The sequence below is a fragment of the Paroedura picta genome, chromosome 13, assembly GCF_049243985.1.
Source record: "Paroedura picta isolate Pp20150507F chromosome 13, Ppicta_v3.0, whole genome shotgun sequence".
NCBI classification, from domain to species: Eukaryota; Metazoa; Chordata; class Lepidosauria; order Squamata; family Gekkonidae; genus Paroedura; species Paroedura picta.
The window spans coordinates 33,979,869-34,006,125 of NC_135381.1; the positions used below are offsets into that span (position 1 = coordinate 33,979,869).

General features: G+C 46.7%; 1 protein-coding gene across 1 annotated transcript; it reads left to right on the forward strand.

Annotated features, from left to right (window-relative positions):
* The first annotated feature begins 1,799 nt into the window (after positions 1 to 1,799).
* On the forward strand, positions 1,800 to 25,403 carry SRPX2 (sushi repeat containing protein X-linked 2). The gene is made up of 11 exons (XM_077308386.1): positions 1,800 to 2,092; positions 6,851 to 6,996; positions 14,559 to 14,642; positions 15,914 to 16,105; positions 16,244 to 16,420; positions 18,796 to 18,922; positions 19,082 to 19,203; positions 19,679 to 19,858; positions 21,565 to 21,702; positions 21,791 to 21,908; positions 23,249 to 25,403. Exons 2-11 carry the CDS (start codon positions 6,927 to 6,929, stop codon positions 23,427 to 23,429), a joined length of 1,389 nt encoding a protein of 462 aa, XP_077164501.1. The 5' UTR covers positions 1,800 to 2,092; positions 6,851 to 6,926; the 3' UTR covers positions 23,430 to 25,403.
* Positions 25,404 to 26,257: the final 854 nt, after the last annotated feature.

The following is a 26,257-nucleotide window of genomic DNA, read 5'->3' on the forward strand; positions in this document are numbered from 1 at the left end:
GCCCTCAGCTCTCCCAGGAGCTCATTCCACCAGGTGAGGGCTAGGAATGAAAAGACCCTGGCCTGGGTCGAGGCCAGGCATACCTCCCATAGACCAGGGATCACCAGCAGATTTTCACCTGCAATGCACAAGACTCTGTGGGAGGCAGAGATAGACAGGCAGCCCCACAGATATGTGGGGCCCAGACAGCGAGTGGCCTTTAAGGTCAATACCAAAACCTTGAACTTGATCCTACATTTGCATAGTGTGCATGATTATTACTATTGAGTCCTTCAGTGGCTGCGCTCTTTTCTCCGGAACCGGATAAAAAGGGTAGCTGTGGAGGAGGAATTATCATGCCCCTATCAACTCTTTAAAGGTCCCACAGAGCATGGTACTCTCCCCAAAATTATTTAACATCTTTATGTGCCCTCTGGCTCAACTGGTTCAGAGTCATGAGCTGGGCTGTCACCAATATGTGGATGACATCCAACTCTATCTCCTCATGGAGTTCTTTCACAGAAATTAAACCGAAACTGACCAATGGCGTGAAGATCCATTGTGCATGACTGTATATAAATCCCCCCCCCCGAGTTTCTCAGTTCAGTTCTGTTTAAAATTTGTTAAACATTTATCAGGCGATATGACTATATGACATCACCCTGCCAACAAAAGTGTATCTAGTCAAGGCTATGGTCTTCCCAGTTGCAATGTATGGCTGTGAAAGTTGGTCCATTAGGAAGGCCGAGCGTCAAAGAATTGAGGCTTTTGAACTCTGGTGCTGGAGAAGACTCTTGCGAGTCCCTTGGACTGCAAGGGGAACAAACCGGTCAGTCCTAGAGGAGATCAGCCCGGACTGCTCCTTAGAAGGCCAGATCCTGAAGATGAAACTCAAATACTTTGGCCACCTCATGAGAAGGAAGGACTCCCTGGAGAAGAGCCTAATGCTGGGAGCGATCGAGGGCAAAAGAAGAAGGGGACGACAGAGAATGAGGTGGCTGGATGGAGTCACTGAAGCAGTTGGTGCGAGTTTAAGTGGACTACTGGGAATGGTAGAAGACAGAAAGGCCTGGAGGATCATTGTCCATGGGGTCGCAATGGGTCAGACACAACTTTGCACCTAACAACATAACAATAACTATATATGGTCATAATAAAATCAGAGTCCAGTAGCACCTTTAAGACCAACCAAAGCTCAGGGTGTGAGCTTTCGAGTGCAAGCCCTCTTCGTCAGGCTATGATCTTGCACTCGAAAGCTCACGCCCTGAATAAACCTTTGTTGGTCTTAAAGGTGCTACTGGACTCTGATTTTATTGTGCTACTTCAGACCAACACGGCTACCCATTTGAATCTATATATATGGCCATGTTGTCCTCCCAAAATCTGGACAGTGATGGGCCTGAAGGAGGTGGGAAGGGGAGGGGCCCCAGATGTGCATATACACAGCAATGCTTCCCAACCATGTTCCGCACAATTGTTACACTTCTGGGTTTTTTGAAGCCTGAAGAATGTTTCAGGGGCTTCCCAACACTAAAAAAGCGGAGGAAGGCTGGTGTAGAGTGACTCTCTCCATTGCCTCATTAGTACCATTGCGGGATTGGGGGTAGTGGGCTGGGACACATTACTACTGCCCTACTCTCAGCACTATATTTTCCACTGTGCCAGGAATGTGGGTATGCCGTTTTCTTTGCATGTTGCCCTAGCCCTGTGAGGTTATGGTCTGTTGGCTTCCTGACCCAGCTTTTCTTTCAACCACAAATCTGTGACTCATAAGCCGTGCAAAACTCAGCATTGTACATCTGGGAACACACTTGAACCCTGCGGGGGTTGTTGTGCGTTCTGCACAAATCTTTCCACCTCTCTCTGGAAGGAGACTGGCTGTATTTGTGGACCTCCCGCTCCCACTTCACTCTTTTCTCCTCCTCTCTCGGAGATGGGACTGCAGCTTTAAAGAAACATCTGTCAGGCGCTTGCAGCCCCACATCTGGGCAGTGTTAGCTGAGTCCCGGATGCCTGTGAGAACGAGAAGCTTGTTTTGTAAAAGTTAAAAGGAAGGTTCCCTTGTGGACAGAGAGAGGAGCGAGAGGCAACAGCTGGATGCAGCACCTGGCAGGTAAGATGTTCTCGCTAGCTGTTTGCCTTGTCCTTGCAGGAGAAAGAGCCCGGAACAGCCTGAAGTCTACATATAGAGACTCAGGGATAGATACAGTTACTGCTTTCTTTCTGGGAGGACTCCTGTGGCTTTAACAACTAAGAAGCAGATATTCAACAGGTGAAGTTTTCTTCAACGTGGCCATTCTAGGCGAGGGAGTTCTGTGCTGAATTCCAGCTTGGTCGAAGTAGTTTTGGTTAAGTCCCAAGGGTCCTTGCCAGGTTAAAGTGTGAGGTTAAGGTATTAAAGAGAATCCACTTTGGTGATAGGGACGAGTTCCTGCAAGCCCCGTAAATGAGTGTGCATGCCTGGGTGACTCCTTCAATGGAACCAAAAAAAAATGAATTAGCATTTCTTTTTTCAAGTCAGAATGAGCTAGTGTAGAAAATAAGGGCTTTAGGAAACACCCCGGCTTTGTATGCAGAAGGTCCCAGGTTCAGTGGCTTAAATGGGATTCAGGTAGCCAGTTCTGAGAAAAACCATCCTTGTCCTGAGACCCTGGAGAACCGTCACCAGCGGAAGAGCAGACGTTACTGAGCCAGAGGGTCTATCTTGGTATCAGGTGGCTTCACACTCCGACTGGGGAGACAGGAGTCTGAATCCATGCCGTAGTTGATGTCGGGGATCTACAAGCATGGCAGTTTTTCGAGGCTCATCTTGCCATCTAAGTCAGAGACCAATGATGGTTCTACTTTTAAGAGGAGTGACTCCGCCTTGCTGGATAAAGAGCTGAGTTAAGGCAATTTATCAATACCATTCAGAGTGGTTTGCCATTGCCTGCCTCCATGTAGTGACCCTGGGCTTCCTTGGAGGTCTCCCATTCAAGTACTAATCAGGGCCAGGCTTGCTTGGCTGCTGGGATCTGGTGAAATTAGGCTAGCTTGGATTATCCAGGTCAGGACAAGCGTTCATTAGCAAATGATAAAAGGACTGAAAGGGACCACAAGGTTCTCTAACCTGACCCCTCCTGCCAAGGCGGTTTGGGGCTGGCCAAACTGTGGCTCTCCAGATGTCCATGGACTACAATTTCCATGGCAGGACCATTCGCTTGAGGCCGACCGACTCAGAACATCTGCTGGTCCCCCTTCCCCAGACGCCCCTTCCATGACTGAACAATATGATCTCCCCAGGAGTATATCAGTGCTGTTATTTATGTTGTGTTGGGATTGTTACCTGATATATTGTTGAGATGTTCTTTGAAATTGTTGAAATTGATATATTGTTGAGATGTTCTTTGAAATTTGAGCAATGTTATAGATTGTGGTAAAGTTCTATGTAAATTTTGCAATGTTCCATGTAAACGGCCCAGAGCTGTAGGGAAGGGCGGTATAAAAATCCAAATACATACATACATACATACATACATACATACATACATACATACATACATACATACATACATACATACATACATACATACATACATACTGTAACACCCTGCCTCCAAAGCTCCCAGCCCTCAGCAGGCAAGCTTACCCTGGCACAATTTGCCCAACCTGAAAGCCACTCTTTAGAAACATTTTGGAAATACAACGTGTTGCTCACATGCACCCAGCAAGGGAAATATCAGCCCTGGCACCACACCATTACAGATTGGGAAAACAGCAGGGGGGGGAGTCCCCAGTTCCTTTCTGCATGTGCCATGCAACCAATCTGAATTGGGGCCCCATGTGCGTGAGAGACACAGAACGTCACAACCTTCCTCTCTAGGGTTGCCAACCCCAAACTGGAAAATACCTGGAGATGTAGGTGGTGGAATCTGAGCAGGGAGGGGTATGGAGAGGGGAGGGACTTCCATGGGGTATAAAGCCATAGAGGCCACCTCCCAAAGTGGCCATTTCCTCAAGGTGAATTCATCATTGTCATCTGGAGATGTCACCAGCCAGCACCTGTAGGTTGGAAGCCCTTTTCCTCCCCACCCTGATCCTGGGGAGGGGGGGATATAATGTGCTTGGGATTTGAATCAAGCCTATCCAAATCCCAGGCCCACACACTGACCCCTGCACCCCACTAGCACTGGTGTCCTTGGGGAGGTGTAAGGGGTGCAAAGGCCTTCATTCCGATGCAGGGCCTTGAGATAAAGGATTGCAATTTCAAAAGCGAAGCCCGCTGTGTGCAAATCCTCTCTGTCTTGTTAAACACAAAACTGGTGCCAAGGGGGAAAAACAGCTGGACACCCCCCCCTCCTCCTCCTGGTTTGTTTTGATTTTGTTCCACTTCCTCCTCTCCCATTTACCAAGCTGCTGCGTAGGCTGGTTGCTTTTGTGCGTTGGCTAGAGATGCCATTGTTACTCATAGTTTATTTGCAAAGATCTCCAGCTACTCAATCACCCTTCCCACCAGGTGTCTTTCCCTCTCTGTTTCCCTACGGACATCCACAAACCCCTGTTGCTCTCTGGAGATTCCGTTCCGTTGACCCAAATTCACAGTAGACTTTTAAAAAGACTTATCAGTCTTTTCCCGTCGTAAGTGTAGCTAACAAAATGGCTGATGGACAGGGTTGCCAGTCCATCAATTCACCTGGATAGATTTGTTCTTTGTTCTGTGTTTGTTCTTTGCGCAGTTGCCCTTGAGAAAGAATCCACCTGGAAAATGTTCACCTGGAATCCACTTTGGAAAGTTGACTCTAGGCCAGGGGTAGTCAAACTGCGGCCCTCCAGATGTCCATGGACTACAATTCCCATGAGCCCCTGCCAGCGTTCTGGCAGGGGCTCATGGGAATTGTAGTCCATGGACATCTGGAAGGTCGCAGTTTGACTACCCCTGCTCTAGGCATTATATCCCATTGGAGTCTCTCCCCCTCCTTTAGGCTCTGCCCTCCAAATCTCCAGATATTCCCCAACCCAAATTCTTGCTCCTCTTGTGCAGCTGAAAATTCCCCATAGGCTGTACCTTCTTTTCAGCCAAACAGATGCTATTAACTGGCCGTGCCTGCTCTGGGCCTCTCTTCTGAGGACCTTTCCTCATTCCCTGTGCCTCCGGCCTGTTCCTCCCTTTTAACAAACAGTCACTTTTGGCTCATGTTACATAAACAGTGGTAGAATTGGACCAGTGAAATAGGGACAGGGTTCTAGTACCTTGAGTGTTTAATTCACTCCAGGGCAAAACCAGGATTCCTGTTTGCTTGGGGAAACTCTCCAGGAATAGAGAAAAATATTACTTCAGAAATTAACCTAAAGACAAAGAAAACCTGACTGAGGAGAACTGGCCGCGCTCCAGGAAATGTGGAATTGTGAGAGCAATTTAGAGCCAGTTAAAGGAAAAGCAGAAGGGAAATTGCTTTGCTGTATCATATCCTTTCTTATAGAGTCCTGGAAAGATAGATCTTGGAAGATCCAGGTCATCTGTAGGTACAGACAAAGTTACCATGTCTTCTACTGCTTGATGGCCCCTTATGGCTTCCCTGCTAGTCAATTTAATTGTTTAAAATATATTTATTATCCATGTTTGTTAGAGTTTTTGATTTTTTCACTGGATTCTACATCAGGTGGAGAGATGGCATAAACAAGTTTACATAACATTTTAAACACTATTTTGCATCACAGGCAACAAACCACACATTTGACTGCAAATATCTAGACCATTTCCGCATGAGGAATATGTTCCTGGACAGCTTTCGAATATTGGTGGCTTTTAGAGCCCCCTTCACATAATGTCGCCTGCATCCCAAGGCTGTCCAGTAGCTGGATCATGGTTTGACCGTTTTTAACTCACGATTTTGGGAATCACCAAAACTGGATTTACCACCCTAAATCACACGTCCCACTGGTGAGCAACCAGTGAGCAACCAGAGATAAGACCGTATGGAAGGGGAAACACACAATAGTCTTGGCAGCTTTGTTCTGTTCTCACACCAGCCCTCCCCTCTCCATTACCTGCTCCGAGTAATTTTTTAAAAAAATGGTGCGGACCGTGTTGAAGCGCAACTGCAAAGCTCCATTTACATGGTACTCCCCTGTGCATCTAAATGGAAACCTTCCCCTGCATCTTCCACTCCCCTATTCAGGGATAATTCAGTGTCTGGTTTTATTTTTATTGACATTTTCATTTTAAATAATGATAAAAGCCTTTGCAGCATAAGTATCCTTACAGCTTTGGATCAATGCCTCTTAATTTGTTAGCCATCCAACTGCAGATTTACCCATTAAATCACATTTTTATCCTGCACTTTCTTTAAAAACCCTTTGAGCCAAGGTAGCATCATCCACGTGGCACGAAGGTAGGCACTGATCATCTAATGCAGAATTTTAAAAGGAACAATCTTATTTTGCTGGCAAGGTTCTCCTCCCTTTGACAGCTGGGAAACACGGAAATTAGCTAAGGGCTGATTGGGAATTCGAATTCAAATCTGAAAGCCAACATTTAAATGTTTCCATACTTAATAGAGAAATGAAATTGTATTTTCAAATATTTGAAAATATGGTAAAGTTTCAAACATATGCTTTGTTTCATGTCAGCTGTCATTGAGAAATCAGTGCTATAACTGTTCAGTGTTCGAACGCTAGCCTGGTAGATTGTCCTTGCTGCTTTAAAATCAGAGTTCACCTTTAAGGGCGTGAACTTTCGAGTGCAAGCACTCGAAAGCTCATGCCTTGAATAAATCTTTGTTGGTCTTAAAGGTGCTACTGGACACTGATTTTATTGTGCTACTTCAGACCAACATGGCTATCCATTTGAATCTTGCTGCTTTAACTTTATTTTTCCTCTTCTTGGTCGCAGCTTGTGCTGTATCCTGCTCTGCATTATTCGCTGGACCCTGTTCAAATACCGCTGGCAGCCAGCTCTTCCTTCTAGGATGCTTCAAGGCACATCCAGCCTCCTGCTCTTTCTTTGGGCCAAGGTAGCATCATCTACGTGGTACGAAGGTAGGCACTGATCATCTAATGCAGAATTTTAAAAAGAACAACCTTTTTTTGCTGACAAGGTTCTCCTGCCTTTGACAGCTGGGAAACACAGAAATCCAGTGGGCGTAGCATCATCTGCACTGAGAAGAGCTCACCTTTTGAGCAGGTGAAGCCACCAGGGGGAAAAGTAATGTTTTTTTCTCCTTACTGTGCAGCTGAGAAATTTAGCAAGTGAAGAACTTCTGGCTGCATGTCAAGAAAGACTTGGCTTTTGAATTTCAACCTGTCAGGCAGATGAAAAATCCCATGAATATTCAGGGCACATGCATCCCTGAAGTGGGCAAATAGTCTCCCTTCCCAGAGCTGTATCAGCCTGAGAAAATGGCATAGGGGGAGGCTATAGCTTCCCCCCACCTTGTACCACAGCCCCAACTGAATTGGACTCTGCAGCACTTGATAAGTGAGTTCCCTTCATCATAGGGTTTTCAAGGTAAGAGATCATCAGAAGTGGTTTCCTGTTGCATCCTTCCGCACAGCACTAGCCAGGGTCAGCTGTTGTCTACAAAACAGTCTCTGCCAGTGTTACCTGCCCCTTTTGCTCTTGCCCAGTAGCTACCCTTTAAGATTTCCGGTATTAATAGCTCAGCATGGCTCATCCAAACCAGCTTGGTAAAAGCAGCAGATTCTCATCTGGAGAACTGGATTTGGTTCCCCACCTCTCCACATGCAGCCAGCTGGGTGACCTTGAGGTACTCACAGTTCTCTTAGGGCTGTTTTCACAGAGCAGTTCTCACAGAGCTCTCTCAGCCCCATCTACTTCACAGGGTGTCTGTTGTGGGGAGAGGAAAGGGAAGGCAACTGTAAGCCACTTTGGGAGGGTAATAAAACCCTAGTTCTCTTCTCTCTTTATAGCATTCGCTGGCAGGGGCTCCTGGGAATTGTAGTCCATGGACATCTGGAGGGCTGCAGTTTGACTACCCCTGATCTATGAGGTTAGGACCATACCTAGAGAGGAGTGAAACAAATTTAGAGCCTAGTGGCACCTTTAAGATCAACGAAGTGTTATTCAAAGTATGAGCTTTTATGTGCATGCACATTTCCTCAGATAGGATATCATGGATGAGTAAATCACCTCCCTCCCCCCCATGGCTGTAAAAGCTAAACTTTTCCATGTGCCTTCAACTGTGGCTGGCAGGGAGGGGACTTGGCAAGAGGTGATCTGTTACAGACAGTAAGCAAAGAAAGCGTCTTTTTCCTCCCTCCACTGAGACGCTGAGCTTCAGCTCTTTGGCTCATGTGTCAAATTAAAAACTCATTCCTGGCTGGTCAGTAGTAGCAAGCAAAGCTATTTTGAGAAGAGGCAGCCTCCGTGCTTTTTCCTGCCATGCTTTATAGCCTTCTTGGAGATCTTGCAGCAGCCTAGCACAGCTGGATGTATGTGAGCCTTGAAAGATCTTTCCTGCAGATGATTTCTTGTTCCTGGGAAGACTTCTACAGCTTTAATAGACGCATGACAGGAAGAATTTTGGCATGAAAATTTCTCCCCAATCTCCATGCCAAGATAAGCCACAAGTGTTTCTCTTCAGGAGCTCCGCCAGAAAAAAAGAAGTTGAGATGGCAACTTTGGCCAGTTTATTTCTCCCGTCCACATTTTAAGATCATAAAAAACAGAAGCTAACGGTAATGGATATTCTTAGAGATGAATACCACGTCACAGACGAAAACTGTGCAGACCAGCCATGGAAACTTCTAAAGTTCTCTTTCTGTCCTCAGTTTATGGTTTTATTTCTCCTCACAATAAGGGCAATCATATCTCATTCCTCTCTTGGCCAACACAAAGACCGTTTATGCACTGGGAACTTCACTGCCCCAGCTCCCATGCAGGAGCACAAATCAGGGACAGATGAGGTGCACTGGGCCAAAAGCTCCCCTGTGTGGATGCAGGAAGAGGTGGGCCAACCTGCCACAACTAAAACTCCAGCCTGCAGCCCAGCATGAAACCTCCAGTGCGTAAACGGTCAAAGAGACGTAACACATGTGGATGGGTTAGTGATTTTCATTAGTGTACTTCCTACTTCTTTGGAAACAGAATTCCTATTACTCAGTTTTCAGCTCATGTGAATAATATATTCCCAAGACTTCTTCGGCACATTAATTAAGGAGTGGTAGAGAGGTCACCCTCAAATGGCAGTGTTAAAGGCTCTGGGTTAGCATAGCTCAGAGGTCCCCAATGTGGCACCCATGGGCACCGCAGCACTTGCCACATGGGCAGGGCTAGCATATTGTTAAAAAGATATTTTGCCTGAAATGCTGAAGGTGTACTATCAGAGTTAGAATCATAGAGTTGGAAGGGACCTCCTGGGTCATCTAGTCCAACCCCCTGCACTATACAGGACAGTCACAGCCCTATCGCTCATCCACTGTAACCACCCCCTTGAACCTTCCCAGAATCAGCCTCTCTGTCAGATGGCTATCCAGCCTGTTTTAAAATTTCCAAAGATGGAGAACCCACCACCTCCCGAGGAAGCCTGTTCCACTGAGAAACCGCTCTATCAGGAACTTCTCTCTGATGTTTAGACGGAATTTCTTTTGAATTAATTTTATCCCGTTGGCTCTGGTCCATCTCTCAGGGGCAAGAGAGAACAACTCTGCTCCATCCTCTATATGGCACCCTTTGAAATACTTGAAGATGGTTATCAAATCCCCTCTCAGTTGTCTCCTCTCCAGGCTAAACAGACCAAGCTCCCCCAACCTTTCCTCATACGTCTTGGTCTCCAAACCCCTCACCATCTTGGTTGCCCTCCTCCGGACACTCTCCAGTTTGTCTACATCCCTCTTCGACTGGGGTGCCCAAAACTGAACACAGAACTCCAAGTGAGGCCGAACTAGAGCAGAGTAAAGCGGTACAATAACCTCCTGTGATTTGGACCCAATACTCAGTTTGATACAACCCAAAATCCCATTTGCCTTTTTAGCCACTGTTGACTCATGTTCAATGTATGGTCAATGTATATATATGTTCAGTGTATATATAACCTCACAGTGTGTAATTGGATCAGCCTCCTTCAGTAACCATATTGTGGTTCCACCCAGCACCCTGTGTCAGAATTACACAGGCCCAAAAAGGTTGGGGACACCAGCATAGTTGAAGAGAGCCAAGGGATGGGCTGAAAGCGCACAGTACTACTGAAGTAAGTACCCAGCTTGCTGGGGGGTAAACAGTAATGACTGGGGAAGGCACTGGCAAACCACCCTGTATTGAGTCTGCCATGAAAACGCTAGAGGGCATCACCCCAAGGATCAGACATGACCCGGTGCTTGCACAGGGGATACCTTTACCTTTACCTTACTGCTGAAGTAGGTTTGTTCCTGCATGCTGTTTGGGTGGGAGACTGCCTCCCTGTGCTTTGAGGGAAAGTGGAGTACAAGCATAATGACAACATAAGTAGATGCTGGACTTGGTTAAAACAGGCCTGAATGACCTCTGGGCATTCAGCTACAAGCCCCATGTAAAAGAGACCATTTTGTATTCCCCACACAAGCACATTTTTATTTTGGAAAATCATACATACCCCATTGTAGTAGCATTACATACAGTACAATTGGACAAAACAATATTCAGTTTGAAATTCTACTGACTGACTTTGATTTCTAACATACAACACTATTTACTCTGCTGTAGGAATGCCAACCTCCAGGTGGGACCTGGGGATCCCCCGGAATTAGAGCTCATTTCCAGACTACAGAGAGTAGTTCTTGTGGAGAAAAAGGATGCTCTGGAGGGTGGACTCTACACGGACTGAGGTCCCTGCCCTCCCCAGGCTCCAGCCCTGAATCTCTAGGACTTTCCCAACTTGGACCTAACAGCACTACCCCGCCCCCCAATTCCCTGTCAGTGCTCAAGGGGGACCTGGCAACCCTATTCTACTATGTCTAGCTTTCTTCATTCCTTATATTCCCAAAACATTTCAGCACAGTCACTTTTACTGTTTGCAGAGTGTCATAAACTTTGGGCAACCATTCATTCTATTGGCATGGGTCGTCCCACGCCTAGTGGAACTAATCCTAACCACAAGCAATGAATTTAGCACCAGAAAGAGACAGTTTTGATTTCAGAGTTTCCCTTCCTCCCCTGAGGAGGGGCTACATAGTGGCCATACGTATGGTCCCTGGTGTTATCCCATGAGGGCTGGCTCAGCCCTTTCTTTTCTAGAGGTGGGGTGACAGACATCCCACATTCCTGAGGCTAGAGACCAAGGATCTTTGGGAGGTTGAAGATGGTACAATACACAAAGCACACACAATCGCCATGGGAACCCTGCGGCTAATGCAAAGTCTAGGCTCTGGCCTAGCAGCTTTACTTTGCTGAACAATAGTGGCACCATAGGAAGAGGGAGGCACAGTCTAGACAAAGCTCATCTTGTGGTGAACACATTCTTGGGATATATATCATTTCATAGTGAGGGAGGCAGCAACCACATATGGGAAGAACATAGAAATTTAACAGAAAATGCAGACAAAAAGAACATGAGGATCTTTTAAAAAACAAATAGGAGGGAGAGATAAACCTCTCCTTGTAGTCCAACATGATACAGTCCAAGAAAATTTTTGACTACTTACAAGTAACAAAATGGATGCTGAGAAGGGGGAAAACTTTAATACATGCATATCCTTTTACCTGGGAAATAGCCCTTTCAAGTGATGGTACCTAGACTGTATAACAGACATTCCCAATTTTAAGAGTTTCATCACAACACTCTCTTTTTTAGTGACTGGTACCTTTTGCTAGCTGTTTCCGTGGCTCTCATTAGTTCGCATTAGTTTGAACTGGTTTATTTACTTTGTCTGTCTATATATTAGTGTGTATGAGAGGAAGAGGGAACATAGTCTGTAAAGTCAGGATGTAAATATTTTAAGTAAAGAGATGGGGCCTCTCTCACAGCTGTGAATGGGAATTGGGAAATCAAGCAACTCACATTAATGGGGCCAGTAGCAATTAATTCAGGGCTCAGCTGCTTTTCCCAGTTGTCAAAGAGGAGAACTGTACAAGGAAAAAATAAAACTTTAACCTTTTCCTCTCTTGCTTTGAGTTGTTGGGAAAGGGTAGCCTTGAACCACTTTCACTCCTACTGAAGAAACCCATGGAGTGACCATTTCGGTCTCTCTCTGTTAAGTGTGTTGCCATTAGAGAAATGAAGGTTTTTTCAGGCTGACCTTTGTACAAAGATGTCTACAGGTGCCTTGGCAGCTTTCCATAGCATTGTAAGAGTAAGGGATGGCCTGAGACAATAGACAGGAGACAAGATCAAGGCATAATGCCAGGTCTGGATCCTTGGCCCTCAACCCTATCTCACCCCACTTAATTTAAATGCTACCATTGACCCACATTTCTGATTTCCTTCCCCCGAGGAGCCAGGACATAATATGAGAATGTTCTGAAATAATCTGCCTTGAGCTGACTGACAATTCTCATCAGTGAATGTACAGAAGTAGCTGGTTAGATAATTTGAATTTGTGACATTTCCACTGGTTAGATAATGGTTAGATAATGACCTAATTTGAATTTGTGATATTTCCACTGTACAAAAATCCTGTGTCAGAAGTAGTCCTACACACTGAATTTGGGTTATTACCCTGGTGTCATCATCTGTAAATTAGCTTATATTGGTTGCAACCATTAAACTGATATTTTTGAAGAACTCTCTGGTCTGGTGTGAATCCTAGCCCACAATGGGTACAAATGAACAGGTGCCCCCTCTATGGATAAAATATACTTTTTTTCAAAAAGAAAACTGCAGGAGAGGAAAGAAAGTCACCATCTCATACAGATCTCCTCCATAAAGCAACCCTGGAAGCTAAACCCTGGAAGCTCCTCCACCAGGCATTTGCCTGAGACCGACAACAGGTCCCCCTTCAGACATCCTCTCCATGGCCTGAACCAGTCTGTCCTCTTTAAGGGGACTTAGCTTAGTTCCATTCCTGTTATATTAAGATCACTGAAATTGTGTTATTTAGATTACTGTTGTTGTTGTATTTGTTTACGTTATATATGAATTTGTTCCACGTATCCCCAATGTTGTATGTAAACCTCCCTGAGCCATATGGAAGAGCGGAATAGAAATCAAATAAATAAAATAATAAATTTAGAAAAGGGAGCTGGTCATTTCAAACCAACAAGGCAGAAATGGCAAAGTGTAATTCCTTTCTCAGCCAGCTTCCATGGTTCTTCTTAGCCAGGGGCTGAATTGATGTTTAGGCCCAGCCTGTGGGCACACTCCTGAATCACATGAAATCCCTGCAGGGCCTCTGATCCTGTGCAGAATGCTTTCTCCCTAATCCTAATGCATCATCACAGGCAGGTCACGTTTGGAGAAGGAGGAAGGTTTTCGCCTCACACAGGGAGGCAGTTAGCCAGGCTTGAATGCTGGAATTTTTCTCTTAAAATTGATATCAACCACAGTAACTGAAACATCTGGAATTCTGCTTTGCAAAGATGCAGCTTCAAGGCCAATGCAGCAATTATGCAGCCAGCTCAGGCATGGCAACCAAAATTAGGTGAAGAAATTTTTTGTATCTTCACAAATGAGAACTGAGAAAAGATTCAGGAGAATGAAATGGAAGTGTGACTTCACGCATCTGGAATGCCACCAGCAGATTAGTTTACGGCCATTCACCACCAAAGATATTTTTGTCTCCATTTACATTCCTGTCCTGTTCCGTCAATCTTTGCGGAAACAGGGGGGAAACAGTGGGTTAGTTTCATCTACATAAATGATTACTAAGCAATCTCACGTTCGGCACAGAAAGGCCCTTCAAATTGGTCCGGTGTTCCCATTTGTCTGGGGAAGAGGCTGCAGAATAAATTATCACTGTAATTTTTCCAGTTAACATCATCTTAAGTGGGCCCCCAGATTCTATTTCAGTCTTGGTCAGGGAAAATTACACAATCACTCCAACTGGAATTCCTGGCAGGAAAGTGGCCAAGGGTTCACTTTCAAAAGGTATCCTATAAATGACAATATTATAATGCGGTCGCTCTTCAGAATCTTTTCTGTCAATCAAGTCTAGAATTTTAGGTTAGGCTCCTTATCCAAAAGAACAAAGAAAGGAGCTTGATTCCATTTTATAGCAGACACTGAGAAGTCTTTCAATGGCCAAGTTTTGCCTGCTTGGAAGGTTACTTCCTGTACATAATAAGTCTGGCACAAGGAACTGTTTAGTCTGCTGGCATATAACAGCAAGCTTACTCACACGGTTACCAGGTAAGAGAGTGGGGGAAAATATTTGTAAAAGAGTCTTTTTCTGAGAATATGTCCTTCAGTCATTGCTTCAGAAAGCCAATTTACACACACATCCTTTGTTGACATATCAAAGTCAACCCAGGTTCGTTTTCACAACATTTTGGGTTGTTGTTGTTTTGCATATGGAATAGTTCAGCGTGTCTCTAGGTGTGTGACTCACCACATCCTGGTTCTTCTATCCCAGATAAGTTGTGATCACTATGAAACTATATTCCTGAGTAATAAAGAAGGAACTCTCTGGAAGTAATTTGTCACCGTCTGTTTTTCTCTCCCTTATTCTAGGATCCGGCTATGCTGCTGCAGAAAGACAGACCAATGAAGTGTACATTGAGCAAACTCCGCATGTTTCTCTCCCAGAGTACAGAGGTAAAGGTTTTCAGCCAACAACCCCCTAAAATGAAGTATCTGAAGAAGTGTGTGTGCACATGAAAGCTTATACCTTGAATTAAACTTTGCTGTTTTTAAAGGTGCCCCTGGATTCAAATTTTGTTCTTAAACCTTTGTTGCAAATTCTTAATCTGCTGCTTTGGATGTAATTTGTATAGATTGGGGGAGGGGAGAATATAGGATCATCTTGGAACACCCATGGCAAAATTCCATCTCTTTGGGAGCCCTCTCTCTAGTTCTGAAGGCAAACAGAGCCAAGGAGACTATCGGTCAGTGGGAAAGTCCAGAGATCTCCCACCCCATCTTGCTTCCCCCAACTTTCCCCCATGATCCTCAGAACTGTATCTATGCTCAGAGCACTATGTGTCACCCAGAGGGCGGAGTCAGTTCTGCTCCCTCACCATTTTACCACTTCATTCTCGTAAAAAAAATCCACAAAAACAGAGAAATCCAGAGAACAGAAAACGGTGAAGCAAGGAGGAAGATTCAGCCACTCCACTTGGTTTGATGGGCTGGTTTTCTAGGTTGGTCTGGCAGGACCTGTTGGAGACAAATCCATGCTGACTTCCTTGGATCACCAAATTGTCCTCCAGATGTTTGCAGATCGCTCCCTTTAATATCTGCTCCATTATCTTCCCCACAACAGAGGTCAGACTCACTGGTCTGTAGTTTCCTGGGTCATCCTTCCTCCCTTTTTTGAAGATCGGAATAACGTTTGCTCTTTTCCAGTCCTCCGGGACATCTCCAGTCCTTAAAGAGGTTCCGAAAATGATGGACAAGGGCTGTGCAAGTTCTCTGGAAAGTTCTTTGAGTACTCTCGGGTGCATTTCATCTGGACCAGGGGATTTGAACTCATCCAGTGCAGCTAAATGCCTCTCGACAACCTCTCTATCCATGTTAACCTGCCACCCAGACACTATCCTTTGGCTACAGCCATCTCTAGATGTGCCTAAACACTTTGACCTGTGGAAAAAAACTGATGTAAAATAGGCACCAAGCCTTTCTGCTTTCTCTGCATCTTTCGTTAGACAAACTCTTTCGTTAGAGTTTGTCCATCTGCACCCAACAGTGGGCCTATTGCCTCCTTGACTTTACGTTTGCTCCTCACATAACTGAAAAATCTTTTCTTGTTACAATGGGCTTCCCTGGCCAATCTTAGCTCACTCTCAGCTTTGGCCTTTCTGATGATTACGCCGATTGCCCTTAACAGGTAGAGCCACGTTCAGGCTCCTCTTTCTCCTTCCCTCTAGTGCCCCAGTGGTGTCACCGACTGAATATTCAACATGGGGAGGCAACCTGCTACTCTCCGCGTGGAGGGAATTACCTCAGCAGCATGGGGTCACGCTGTGAGCTCTCCTGCCACCGGGGATACCGCTTAATCGGCCGGACGTCAATCCAGTGCTTGCCAAATCGCCGTTGGTCTGGGATGACCTACTGTAGACGTAAGTGACAGTCACTTGTCCCTTTGTCCCAGCAGTCCCTTTGACTTCTTTCCCCCATACTTGTAATCATGATCATTTTCAGGAAAACCTACCCAGGTTTTGCCATGAATATTGTCTCCGTTCTCTCTCTGGCTTCAGAAATCCGATGCCATACGTTGCCAGCACTATATCGTGGTTCCTACCAGTGCTCAAATGGGGTGAAGCTCGACTCTCAGTGTTCCTACACCTGCCCACTTGGATACCACCTGGAGGGGGATCGCAGGCGCATGTGCCTGGAGGATGGGCACTGGAGCGGCAGTGACCCTATCTGTGTAGGTAAATTCTCACCCTACTTAGGGCCCACTTTAAGCCTTCCCTCTCTTGCACACACCCAAGTCCAAAGGGACAAATCACTGCTACAGCCCTCCACCATCCCCTACATTATTTAAAAAGTTTAGGCCCTGCCTTTCGGCCCAGATATGGTTCCCAGTATATTTAAAGTAGCACCACACTAGTAGGTTTCTCAGAAAACATCTCCAATCAGCTATCTCAGAATAGGGCTTGCTTTCCCTTTGTCTGTAGGGATGCCAACTCCAGTTTGAGAAATTCCTGGAGATATTGGGTAGTGCCTGGGGGGGAGGGAACACTGAAGCTGCCATTTCTTTCAGGGGAACCGATCTCTGTAGTTTGGAGATCAGCTCTGCACACAATAGATAATGCACTTTCAGTGCACTTTAGAAGTAGATTTTCCTGTTCTGCACAGGAAAACCCAGCTGCCAAAGCACATTGAAGATGTATCCTATGTGTGCAGAATGGGCCCAGGACTCCGTTGGAAATTGGTATCCCTAGCTCTTCACCATGCAGCATTTAAAAGCACAGAGCCTCTATCTATAAAAGGATAGCAATCTTAACTTTTAGCTAATGTATTGGTTTTAATCTGTATGGAGAATAAAGGTTTGTTCACACTGTACTGCTAAACTGAAGTTGCAGCCTCCAATCATCTTGGTTGCCTTCTCCTTAAAAGGGGAATGGGCAGACTCACGGGAGATAGGTCTATGAGGGATCACTAATCATGGGGACTAAACTGAACCTTCACATTCAAAGGCAATAAAACCTCTGACTACTACTGTCAAGAGGCAACATTAGGGAAAGGCCTTAGCCTCTATGCCCTATGGTTGGTAGGGTTGCCAGGTGTCTGGCATTGACCCAGACAGTCCAGTATTTCTGCTGTCGGGGGATGGTGGGATGGAAGTAAAAAATGCCAGTCATTTAAATTGTGCCTCCCATTTAAATGACTGGCAAGCCTAAATAGAGTGCTTGGCGCTGTTGAGTGCCACTGTGACTTTGCTCAGGGGCTGGGTGCTCTTCCCCACCCCAACACCATGCTAGGTGCTGTTCGTGCAGAAAGGGAGGTGGTTCTGAAAAAGGAACCACTGTGATTGCTTTACGCAGTTTGCTCTAGCAGGAATCAGCTCAGAGTCTCAGCGCGTCTGGTATTCCTTAATGAATACATATTTGGCAGCCCTAGTTGTTGGACTTCCTGAGGAACTGGCTGGCTACTGTGCGAGGCAGAACGGGCTACTTACTGCAAGGCTCTTACGTTCTTCACGGTTCAACTATCATGGCTCTTCCCTCCCTGCCAGCTCTGGGTTATATGATTTCATGAAGCCACTAAGAATTCTTCATAAGAAAATCTTTCCATTTGCCTCCAGACATTTTCCATGAAGCCCTAGGGAGACAGGACGATGGTTTAATACAACAGGAATGCGTCTTGATGGCGACTAGTCCGTGATGACTTGGGAAAGGGAAGAAATCCTTTGCTTGCCCAATGCTGTAGATTTAATAGGGGATGGAATTATTACCGCCTGTTCATAAATATGCCCTAGGATTTTGGCTGGTGAATGCTGATGTGGGGAGTAGCCTGCTATATGAGTTAGAGCAGAGGTAGTCAACCTATGGTCCTCCAGATGTCCATGGACTACAATTCCCATGAGCCCCTGCAAGCGTTTGCTGGCTCATGGGAACTGTAGTCCATGGACATCTGGAGGACCACAGGTTGATTACTCCTGAGTTAGAGGTTTAATCCAGCATGGGAATTCTCCTGTTCTTAAATGACCTGTGGATCAAATAAGTCCAGATAACTTGGGCCAGTCCTTCAACTCATATTAGTTGTCTTCCCCGTAACAACCGATGGATGCGAAAGCTGGACCCTGAAGAAGGAAGACAGGAGGAGAATAGATGGTTTCAAATTATGGTGTTGGAGACGAATGCTGCGAATACCATGGACAGCCAAAGTTACCAACAAGATAGCATTAGAGAGGAGCAAACCAATTATGTCATTAGAAGGCAAGATATTATGGCTAAAGCTCACTTACTTTGGACACATCATGCGATCAAACTCGCTAGAAAAATCATTAATGCTCGGCATGGTCAGCGGCAAAAGGAAACGTGGTCGCCAAAGGATCCGCTGGCTCGACATTATCAAAGCCGATACAGGGATGACCATGAACCAACTAAAAGAAGCAGTCAGAGACGGGGGCACATGGCGACTTTCTTATAGAATCACTGAGGGCAGACACGACTGAACAGATAACATCATCATTAGTACAGAAGAGAATAGAAACTGACACTTATCAATCTATCCTGACACAGAAACGCTTTCCAACTTATGGTTTGTTTCTATGGAATTACTTCCATTTCTACCCAAACAGATATAGACCCTCCCAAACTCAGATGCCCCGACTCTCGAGAGCGAATAGCAGAGCCCGGCAAACTGACAACCACGGTATACTGGGACCCCCCGCGGGCCACGGATTCTGCCGACGGCGTCATCAAACAGTGAGCTTGTGGGAATGGCCTCCAGAAACCTACTTCCTAGGGTGGGGGTGGGTCTCAATAAATAAACCTGAGCCTGGAAACAGAGTTCTTGCAGGGGTGAAATAGCACTTCGCACCCAACGTCCCATCCTGACTCAAGCTCTCTGTCTTTTGAGTCTAGCGTGATGCTCCGAGGCCCAGAACCAGGCTCTGAGTTTCCTGAAGGGGAGCACGTGATCCGCTACACTGTCTACGACCAGGCATACAACCGAGCCACGTGCAAGTTTGCTGTGAGAGTCCATGGTAAGAGGCAGGAGAAGCAGACTCCATCTTTTTCATATACCCTATCCTAGTATTTACAGGTTGGAATTTTTCAGTTTCAGCTTAGCTATGTAGCTATAGCCAAAAATCCAGAACCAATGGGATGGAATTAATTCAAAAGAAATTCCGTCTAAACATCCGGAAGAAGTTTCTGACAGTTAGAGTGGTTTCTCAGTGGAACAGGTTTCCTCGGAAGGTGGTGGGTTCTCCATCTTTCGAAATTTTTGAACAGAGGCTGGAGAGCCATCTGAAGGAGGGGTTGGTTCTGGGGGCTCAAGGGGGTGGCAGGTCACAGTGGATGAACGATTGGGATGTGAGTGTCCTACATAGTAAAGAATTAGAATTTAATTTTTTTTTAGTGCAGGGGGTTGGACTAGATGACCCATGAGGTCCCATCCAACTCTATGATTCTGCGATTCTGTCCACCCTCCAGGCTAATTAATTTTCCCTCCTGCAGTGCTCCGCTGTCCTGTTCTGAAGCCACCAGAGCACAGTTATCTCACCTGCACCTCAGCTGGCAACAACTACGGAGCTACCTGCGAGTATCACTGCGACGGTGGCTATGAGCATCAGGGTACCATCTTACGGGTCTGCCAGTCCAACCGCCAATGGTCCGGCTCTCAGCCAACTTGCACACGTAAGTGGTTTGGGTGGAATCTGGGCCTTCTCCCAGGGGTCCCCACAATTCCCCCACACACACCTTCATGTTTTCCTCACCACGAAACAATGGGGAGGTGAGGCTGACTGTGCATCTCAAAGTCACCCAGTAACGTTCATGGCCAAGAAAAGATTTGAGCTCTGGTTGATAGGGCAAATACTGCACTACTCAGGAGAGTCTCATTAGCAACATTGTACAAGGATGATGGCAATGGCAGCTGTGATTTGGGACATATATTAAGGGCGAGGAATATTAGATTCAATTGCCATGTTAATTAGGCTATTTCCATGATTTATTGGGAAATCACCTTTCTCCACTACAAAGTATGGAAGGAGGCAGGAATGGCAGGAACCATAGAACACACCAGTCAGAATAAACTAGACTAGTTAATGATTCTGTACTGGGCCCGTGCCATACTGGAGCAGGCTACCTGGAAGCAAACTGCCTGGTTGGGCAGGACAGGCTCTTGGGGCCAACAGCAAGACTTACCTGGGTGGGATCCAGGGCTCATAGCTGCAGTAGCCTTTGCAATCTGGCCCAGGGAAGCTCAAAAGAATGTGGAGGCAACTGTGCAAACCTGCATGGAAGAACAATGGCTCTCCTGGCCCAGGTGATTTGAGGCCAGGCAGGGAACAGAGGAGAGGAGGACAGAGCATAACTCAAGGGTCTGGTCTGAAACTGAAGTTATACAAAGGGAAGAAGAGGGAACTTGGAGGAGGCTGGACAGAGTAGAAGGTAGGTAGCCTTAACACTATTAAAAATCCATGCCTCTGGCCATTTCACACCTCCTGGGTTTCTTGCTTCCTCTGCCGCTTTCTCACACTTCTAATCACTCCACAAATGGCAGAGGATGCTCCACAAATGGCTACACATGCAACTCTCTTCCGCCTGTCAATCAAGCCAGGCAGCCAATCACCTTTCTCCATGGTTTAAAGGGCTCGCAACGCAAGGAATTTTTTAAAAGTAACACTTCTGTTGCTATGCCTACGCATATAATCATTGATACATAGTGATTATTTTACTGCAACCCCTTTTGGATTTATGAGCATTGAAGGTTTAATAATAAGTAATGTTCTCTATTTTTGGAGGGGGAGGTTTTAAAGAGGCATGCTTTGTGTGTTAACTGGTGGGGGAAAATTTTTTTTTGCTCTTCCTGGACAATTCAAAGCCTATTCGTTGCTCCAGGTAGTTTGGTTATTTAAAAAAAACCCATTCCCCAGGAGAAGGGAAAGGGAGGCAGGTGAGAGGGTAGACACTGGAGGTGGAGATAGCGCTACTTCGGCTCCACTTCCTTTTCGTGTGGCTTGCTGGTTGCTCTTTTTTCTATATATTTTGGGGAATCCACTTTATGCGATTCCTGAAGTGGCACTTTAAAATGGAGGATGTCGCTTGAGGTTTGCTGCTGGGACGCTGGATGTTAACAACGTTGTGCAAAACGCCGAGAAAAATGGCACCAGTGAGAGGCAAGAATTTCATGATATTTTCCAAGTGTGGAATGGCCCAGAGTCCTTCTGGCACCTCAGGCTCCATCTGGGCCACTCGCCCTGGCATCCAATTTGACAATAACACTGGCAAGCTTTCCTCTAAGTCGCCAGAAATGTCATTCACATGGCTTCCTTATAAGCTAAAAAGACACTTTAAAAATCTTCTGTTTTTCTCCTTGTTCTCTCTCCCCCTTACCTTAGCCATGCGGATCAACGTAGACGTGAACTCCGTAGCTGGCCTCATGGACCAGTTCTACGAGAAGCGCCGATTGCTCATTGTCTCTGCTCCCGACCCCTCTGACCGGTACTACAAGATGCAAAGCACTATGTTGCAGGCAAGTCTTCCGAGCCTCCTGCATCCCTCTTGCAACTCACCCACCCCACAGGCTCTTCTCTAGCCAAGGCCTTTTCTCTTCCACACAGCAAGAGACCTGCGGGCTAGATTTGCGTCACATCACGGTCATCGAGCTGGTGGGGCTACCGCCCCATGAGGTGGGGCGGATTCATGAACAGCGGCTCTCGGACGACGTCATAGAAGGGCTCAGGTGAGTGCAAGCAAGTCAAGGAAAGGCAAGGACACCCTTTGGGCAGTTCAGGCACCTGTGTTTTTGAATAAAGGAGTAACACTGTTCAGTGTAAGAGAGGCAGGACGGGGCGATGGGTCATGAGTTGGACTCAGAAAGGCTGCTTCAAGTGCCCACTCTGGAGTCAAGAGTGGCCATCAAGGGGGTGACCCCAATGGGCACTGTTTTTCAGCAGAACCTGCCACACACCATTAAGAAGTTCAATCAGAAAGGACAAGGATATAGTAGTAAAAATAATGCAGCACTTGAAACAGAGGTGCACTGGGCGGTACAATGGGAGACAGTGTCTTGCACTCCTACGCAGTGACAGCAGGGCTCAAGTCACAATGAGAAATATCTAAGACATGTCTGGAATCCTACTCTCTAGATTTTCCAGTATGGAATGACTCAGCATGAAGAAGAGTTGGATCTTATATGCTGCTTTTCTCTACCCAAAGGAGTCTCAAAGCGGCTTACAATTGTCTTCCCTTTCCTCTCCGCAGAACATACACCCTGTGAGGGTGGGTGCAGCTGAGAGAGCCCTGATATTACTACTCGGTCAGAACAGCTTTATCAGTGCCGTGGCGAGCCCAAGGTTGCCCAGCTGGCTGCATGTAGGGGAACAGGGAATCAAACCCAGCTCGCCAGATTACAAGTCCAGACTCTTAACCACTACACTAAGCTGGCTCTCTACACCAAGCCATCTTAAAGTGCCTGTCTCTTCCACCTTCTAACACTTTTTTCAGGGAGAATGACAGCAGTCCATTCCTGCAATGCATACAAAAGAGTCAAGGCTTCCCTAGGGTTTCAAGCAGCCTATCTAAGAGAAGCTGGTGCTTTATTTGCCATTTTGGGTTTTTTACAGCTTTGTACCCTTGTTTTTACCTTCATTTTACTATTTGCAACTGCAAAAGCTAAGACAGCTTGGTGTAGCGGTTAACAGCAATGGCCTCTGATCTAGAAAGCCAGGTTTGATTCCCTGCTTCTCCACATGCAGCCAGCCGGGTGACCTTTGGCTAGTCACCGTCCTGTTCTCACAGGGCAGTTCTGTCAGAGCTCTCTCAGCCTCACCTACCTCACAGGGTGTCTGTTGCGGGGACAGGAAAGGTAGCCAATTGTAAGCCCCTTTGGGTAGTAATTTTGGTATAAAAAACAACTCAAGGGTGTCTTGAGCTGGATGCAGGGCTTTTTTTTTTGGAGAGTCGCTTTACATAAATAAAATTCAAACCAGAACTTTGACTTGGCAGCTCCTTCTCTCAACCATCACACTGTCTTGTGGTCGGCAGCGAGCTGGTTATTGGAGGCCTTTCTTCTTTCTGCAGGCAGTTCCTGCACATCACCCGTTCCCGTTTCAACATGGTGTTTGTCGACAAGGATGGCGTGGACCGCGACCGCTACATCCAGCCCGTTACCCCTGAAGAGCTCTTTTCCTTTGTGGATACCTACCTGCTGACCGGCAGGGAAGAGCTCCAGAGGGAGCAGAACAGGGACTTGTGCCACTGAGGGCAACGACACAGCCTGTGAGGGCATCGGTATACATCCAGCTCCCTCACCCGGGCCTTTCCTTGCAAGCATTGTACTTGACTGCAGAGGAAAGAAGAAGGATCGCCAACTGGGAGCCTCCAGGGAGAGCACAGGTTCCTCCTCCAGGTCCACAACACAGATGGCTACAGAAACAGGGCTGCATTCACACCAACAGAGGCAAACCATGAAGATGCCTTGTAGGGAGTGCATCAGAGTGCACACCTGGCTTCTGTCATCTGTATCCACCCCAGGCAGTGCTTGCTGTCGATGTCAGGCTTTGGGAAGTCCAGGATCCTGGGCTCAAGAGGAGACGAGGCAGGCGGTAGCTCCACACCTGAAGTACACAGGCCCATTTAAAGGCCATTATTAAGTTCAGATTGTCTCACTGCACCAAAGGTATGCATCCCCTAGGCGGAGGATCCTATTCAGAGAGGGCCCTAGAGCAGGGGTAGTCAACCCGTGGTCCTCCAGATGTCCATGGACTACAATTCCCATGAGCCCCTGCCAGCATTCGCTGGCAGGGGCTCATGGGAATTGTAGTCCATGGACATCTGGAGGGCCACAGGTTGACTACCCCTGCCCTAGAGAACAGCCCAAAAGGTCTGTTTTCTCCATCTCATCTTGCCCTTACCCAGTAGAGCACGGGTTCTCAGCCTTCCTAATGCCATGACCCTTTAATACAGTTCCTCAGGTTGTGGTGACCCCCAGCCATAACATTATGCAAGTGTTCTTTCACAGAAATTAAACCGAAACTGACCAATGGCGTGAAGATCCATTGTTCATGAGTGTAAATAAATTGGTTTTTTTCCCAGGGTTTCTCAGTTCAGTTCTGCCTCTTGTCCCACCATGCTGATCTTGCTCTTTTCCGCTGCTCCAGACAGACGAATGCTCTATCTCGATCTACCCTGTAAGACTGTTGTGTGGATGGTGCCCCCCTCCCAAGCTGCTTGCCCTTTCACGACCCCTGTGACAGAGTCGTTCAACCCCTAAAGGGGTCCGGGCCCCCAGGTTGAGAACCACTGCAATAGAGGAAGCTCCCCTCTGCTTCTGTACTCTGTATGGATGGAGAGACCTGCAAGGACTTCTGATCTCAGCTCAATTTTAACTCCCTTGAAGATAAAGGGTGCTGTTGAGTTGCAGCCGACTCACAGTGACCCTAGGAAGTCATGGACTTTTTCAAGGCAAGAAATGAGCAAAGGGTGGTTTCGCCATTGCATTTCAATCTCCATGGCTCACTGAAAACTAACACAGAGCTGGTGAAAGGGATGCAGTGGCTGCCAACTTTTCTTGACTGCATCACACAGAACAAGACAGCTATGGATCTAGCCCCCAAAGTTCTAGACTCCAACATAGAACACCTGGAGGAGAGCAAAACCCTTGAAGACAGAAGGTTCAAACTTGTTCTCAATAAAGAAGTGAAGCAGTACTTTAAAAATGGGGGGAAGGGGGAAAGTCCTGTGCCTTTAATAAAGGGGAAGGGGAGAGGCCATTAAAAGAAGGGCGACCCAGATGTTTAGCTTGGGAGCAGGGGAGTAGAAACTCTTTTGCCTATTACACCCCTGAGCTTAGCTAAGGACCAGCAATGTGCTCAACAGCACCGTGGCCACACAGGAATGTGCGTCAGTGGGGGAAAGAGTGAAGATACACAAAGGGGGATTTCTGCAGCCTTCTGCCCTATTTATTTGCCAGGGGCCACCCCCACAAATGGCTGACTCCCAGGGGCAGCCACCCCACAGAGTTAGAGCCCCACTGATTTGCATCCCTGGCTTTCTCCTCCTTTCTCTCTATGCAAAAAAGGATATTTCTGCCAGATGTGTTTGCATTAGCCCACTGGATATGATGTGTGGGTGGGGGGGTTATCAGGATAGGCCTCTGAGAGGGAAACAGAGAGGCAGCAACAAGGGGGAATGTGCAGCAAAGCTGGCTACAGTGCAACCAGGAAGCCCACAGCATTGTTAAACTGAAGAACTTCAGCCCTGTGCATGCAACAGAATGGGCTTGACCTACTTTAGACTAGGGGTAGTCAACCTGTGGTCCTCCAGATGCCCATGGACTACAATTGCCATGAGCCCCTGCCAGCAAACGCTGGCAGGGGCTCATGGGAATTGTAGTCCATGGGCATCTGGAGGACCACAGGTTGATTACCGCTGCTTTAGACTACAAGTGAGTGGGTATGAATGAAAGGAAGGCTGTTTGAAATGCTCCCCTCCGTCCAGCTTCCCACCCAATGTCAAAGGCTCCATCCTCTTCCTAGCTTGGTTAGAAAGGGTGTTTTCAAGCCCAATTGCTTCACCCCTCAACTTGCATATCATCTGTTTCAAGCCAGCCCCACCAGACACAGACCAATGGGACTCTAGGCTGACTCCAACCCAGCACTGAAGTACATCTTAGAATCATAGAGTTGGAAGGGACCTCCTGGGTCATCTAGTCCAACCTCCTGCACTATGCAGGATGCTCACAACCCCATCGCTCATCCACTGTAACCTGCCACCCCCTTAAGCTTTCACAGAATCAGCCTCTCCGTCAGATGGCTATCCAGCCTCTGTTTAAAAATTTCCAAAGATGGAGAACCCACCACCTCCCGAGGAAGCCTGTTCCACTGAGAAACCACTCTCACTGTCAGGAACTTCTTCCTGATGTTTAGATGCAATTTCTTTTGCATTAATTTCATCCCATTCATTCTGATCTGTCCTTCTGGGGCAAGAGAGAACAACTTTGCTCCATCCTCTATATGGCAGCCTTTTAAATACTTGAAGATGGTTATCATATCCCCTCTCAGTCGTCTCCACTCCAAGCTAAACAGACTG

What these genes read in the sequence shown, in the direction of transcription:
- SRPX2 (XM_077308386.1), top strand. Translation starts at nt 6,927, where the DNA reads ATGCTTCAAGGCACATCCAGCCTCCTGCTCTTTCTTTGGGCCAAGGTA. An exon ending in ATCATCTACGTGGTACGAAG is followed by an intron (nt 6,997 to 14,558) that starts GTAGGCACTGAT and finishes CCCTTATTCTAG; the next exon opens with GATCCGGCTATGCTGCTGCA. An exon ending in TTCTCTCCCAGAGTACAGAG is followed by an intron (nt 14,643 to 15,913) that starts GTAAAGGTTTTC and finishes CCTTCCCTCTAG; the next exon opens with TGCCCCAGTGGTGTCACCGA.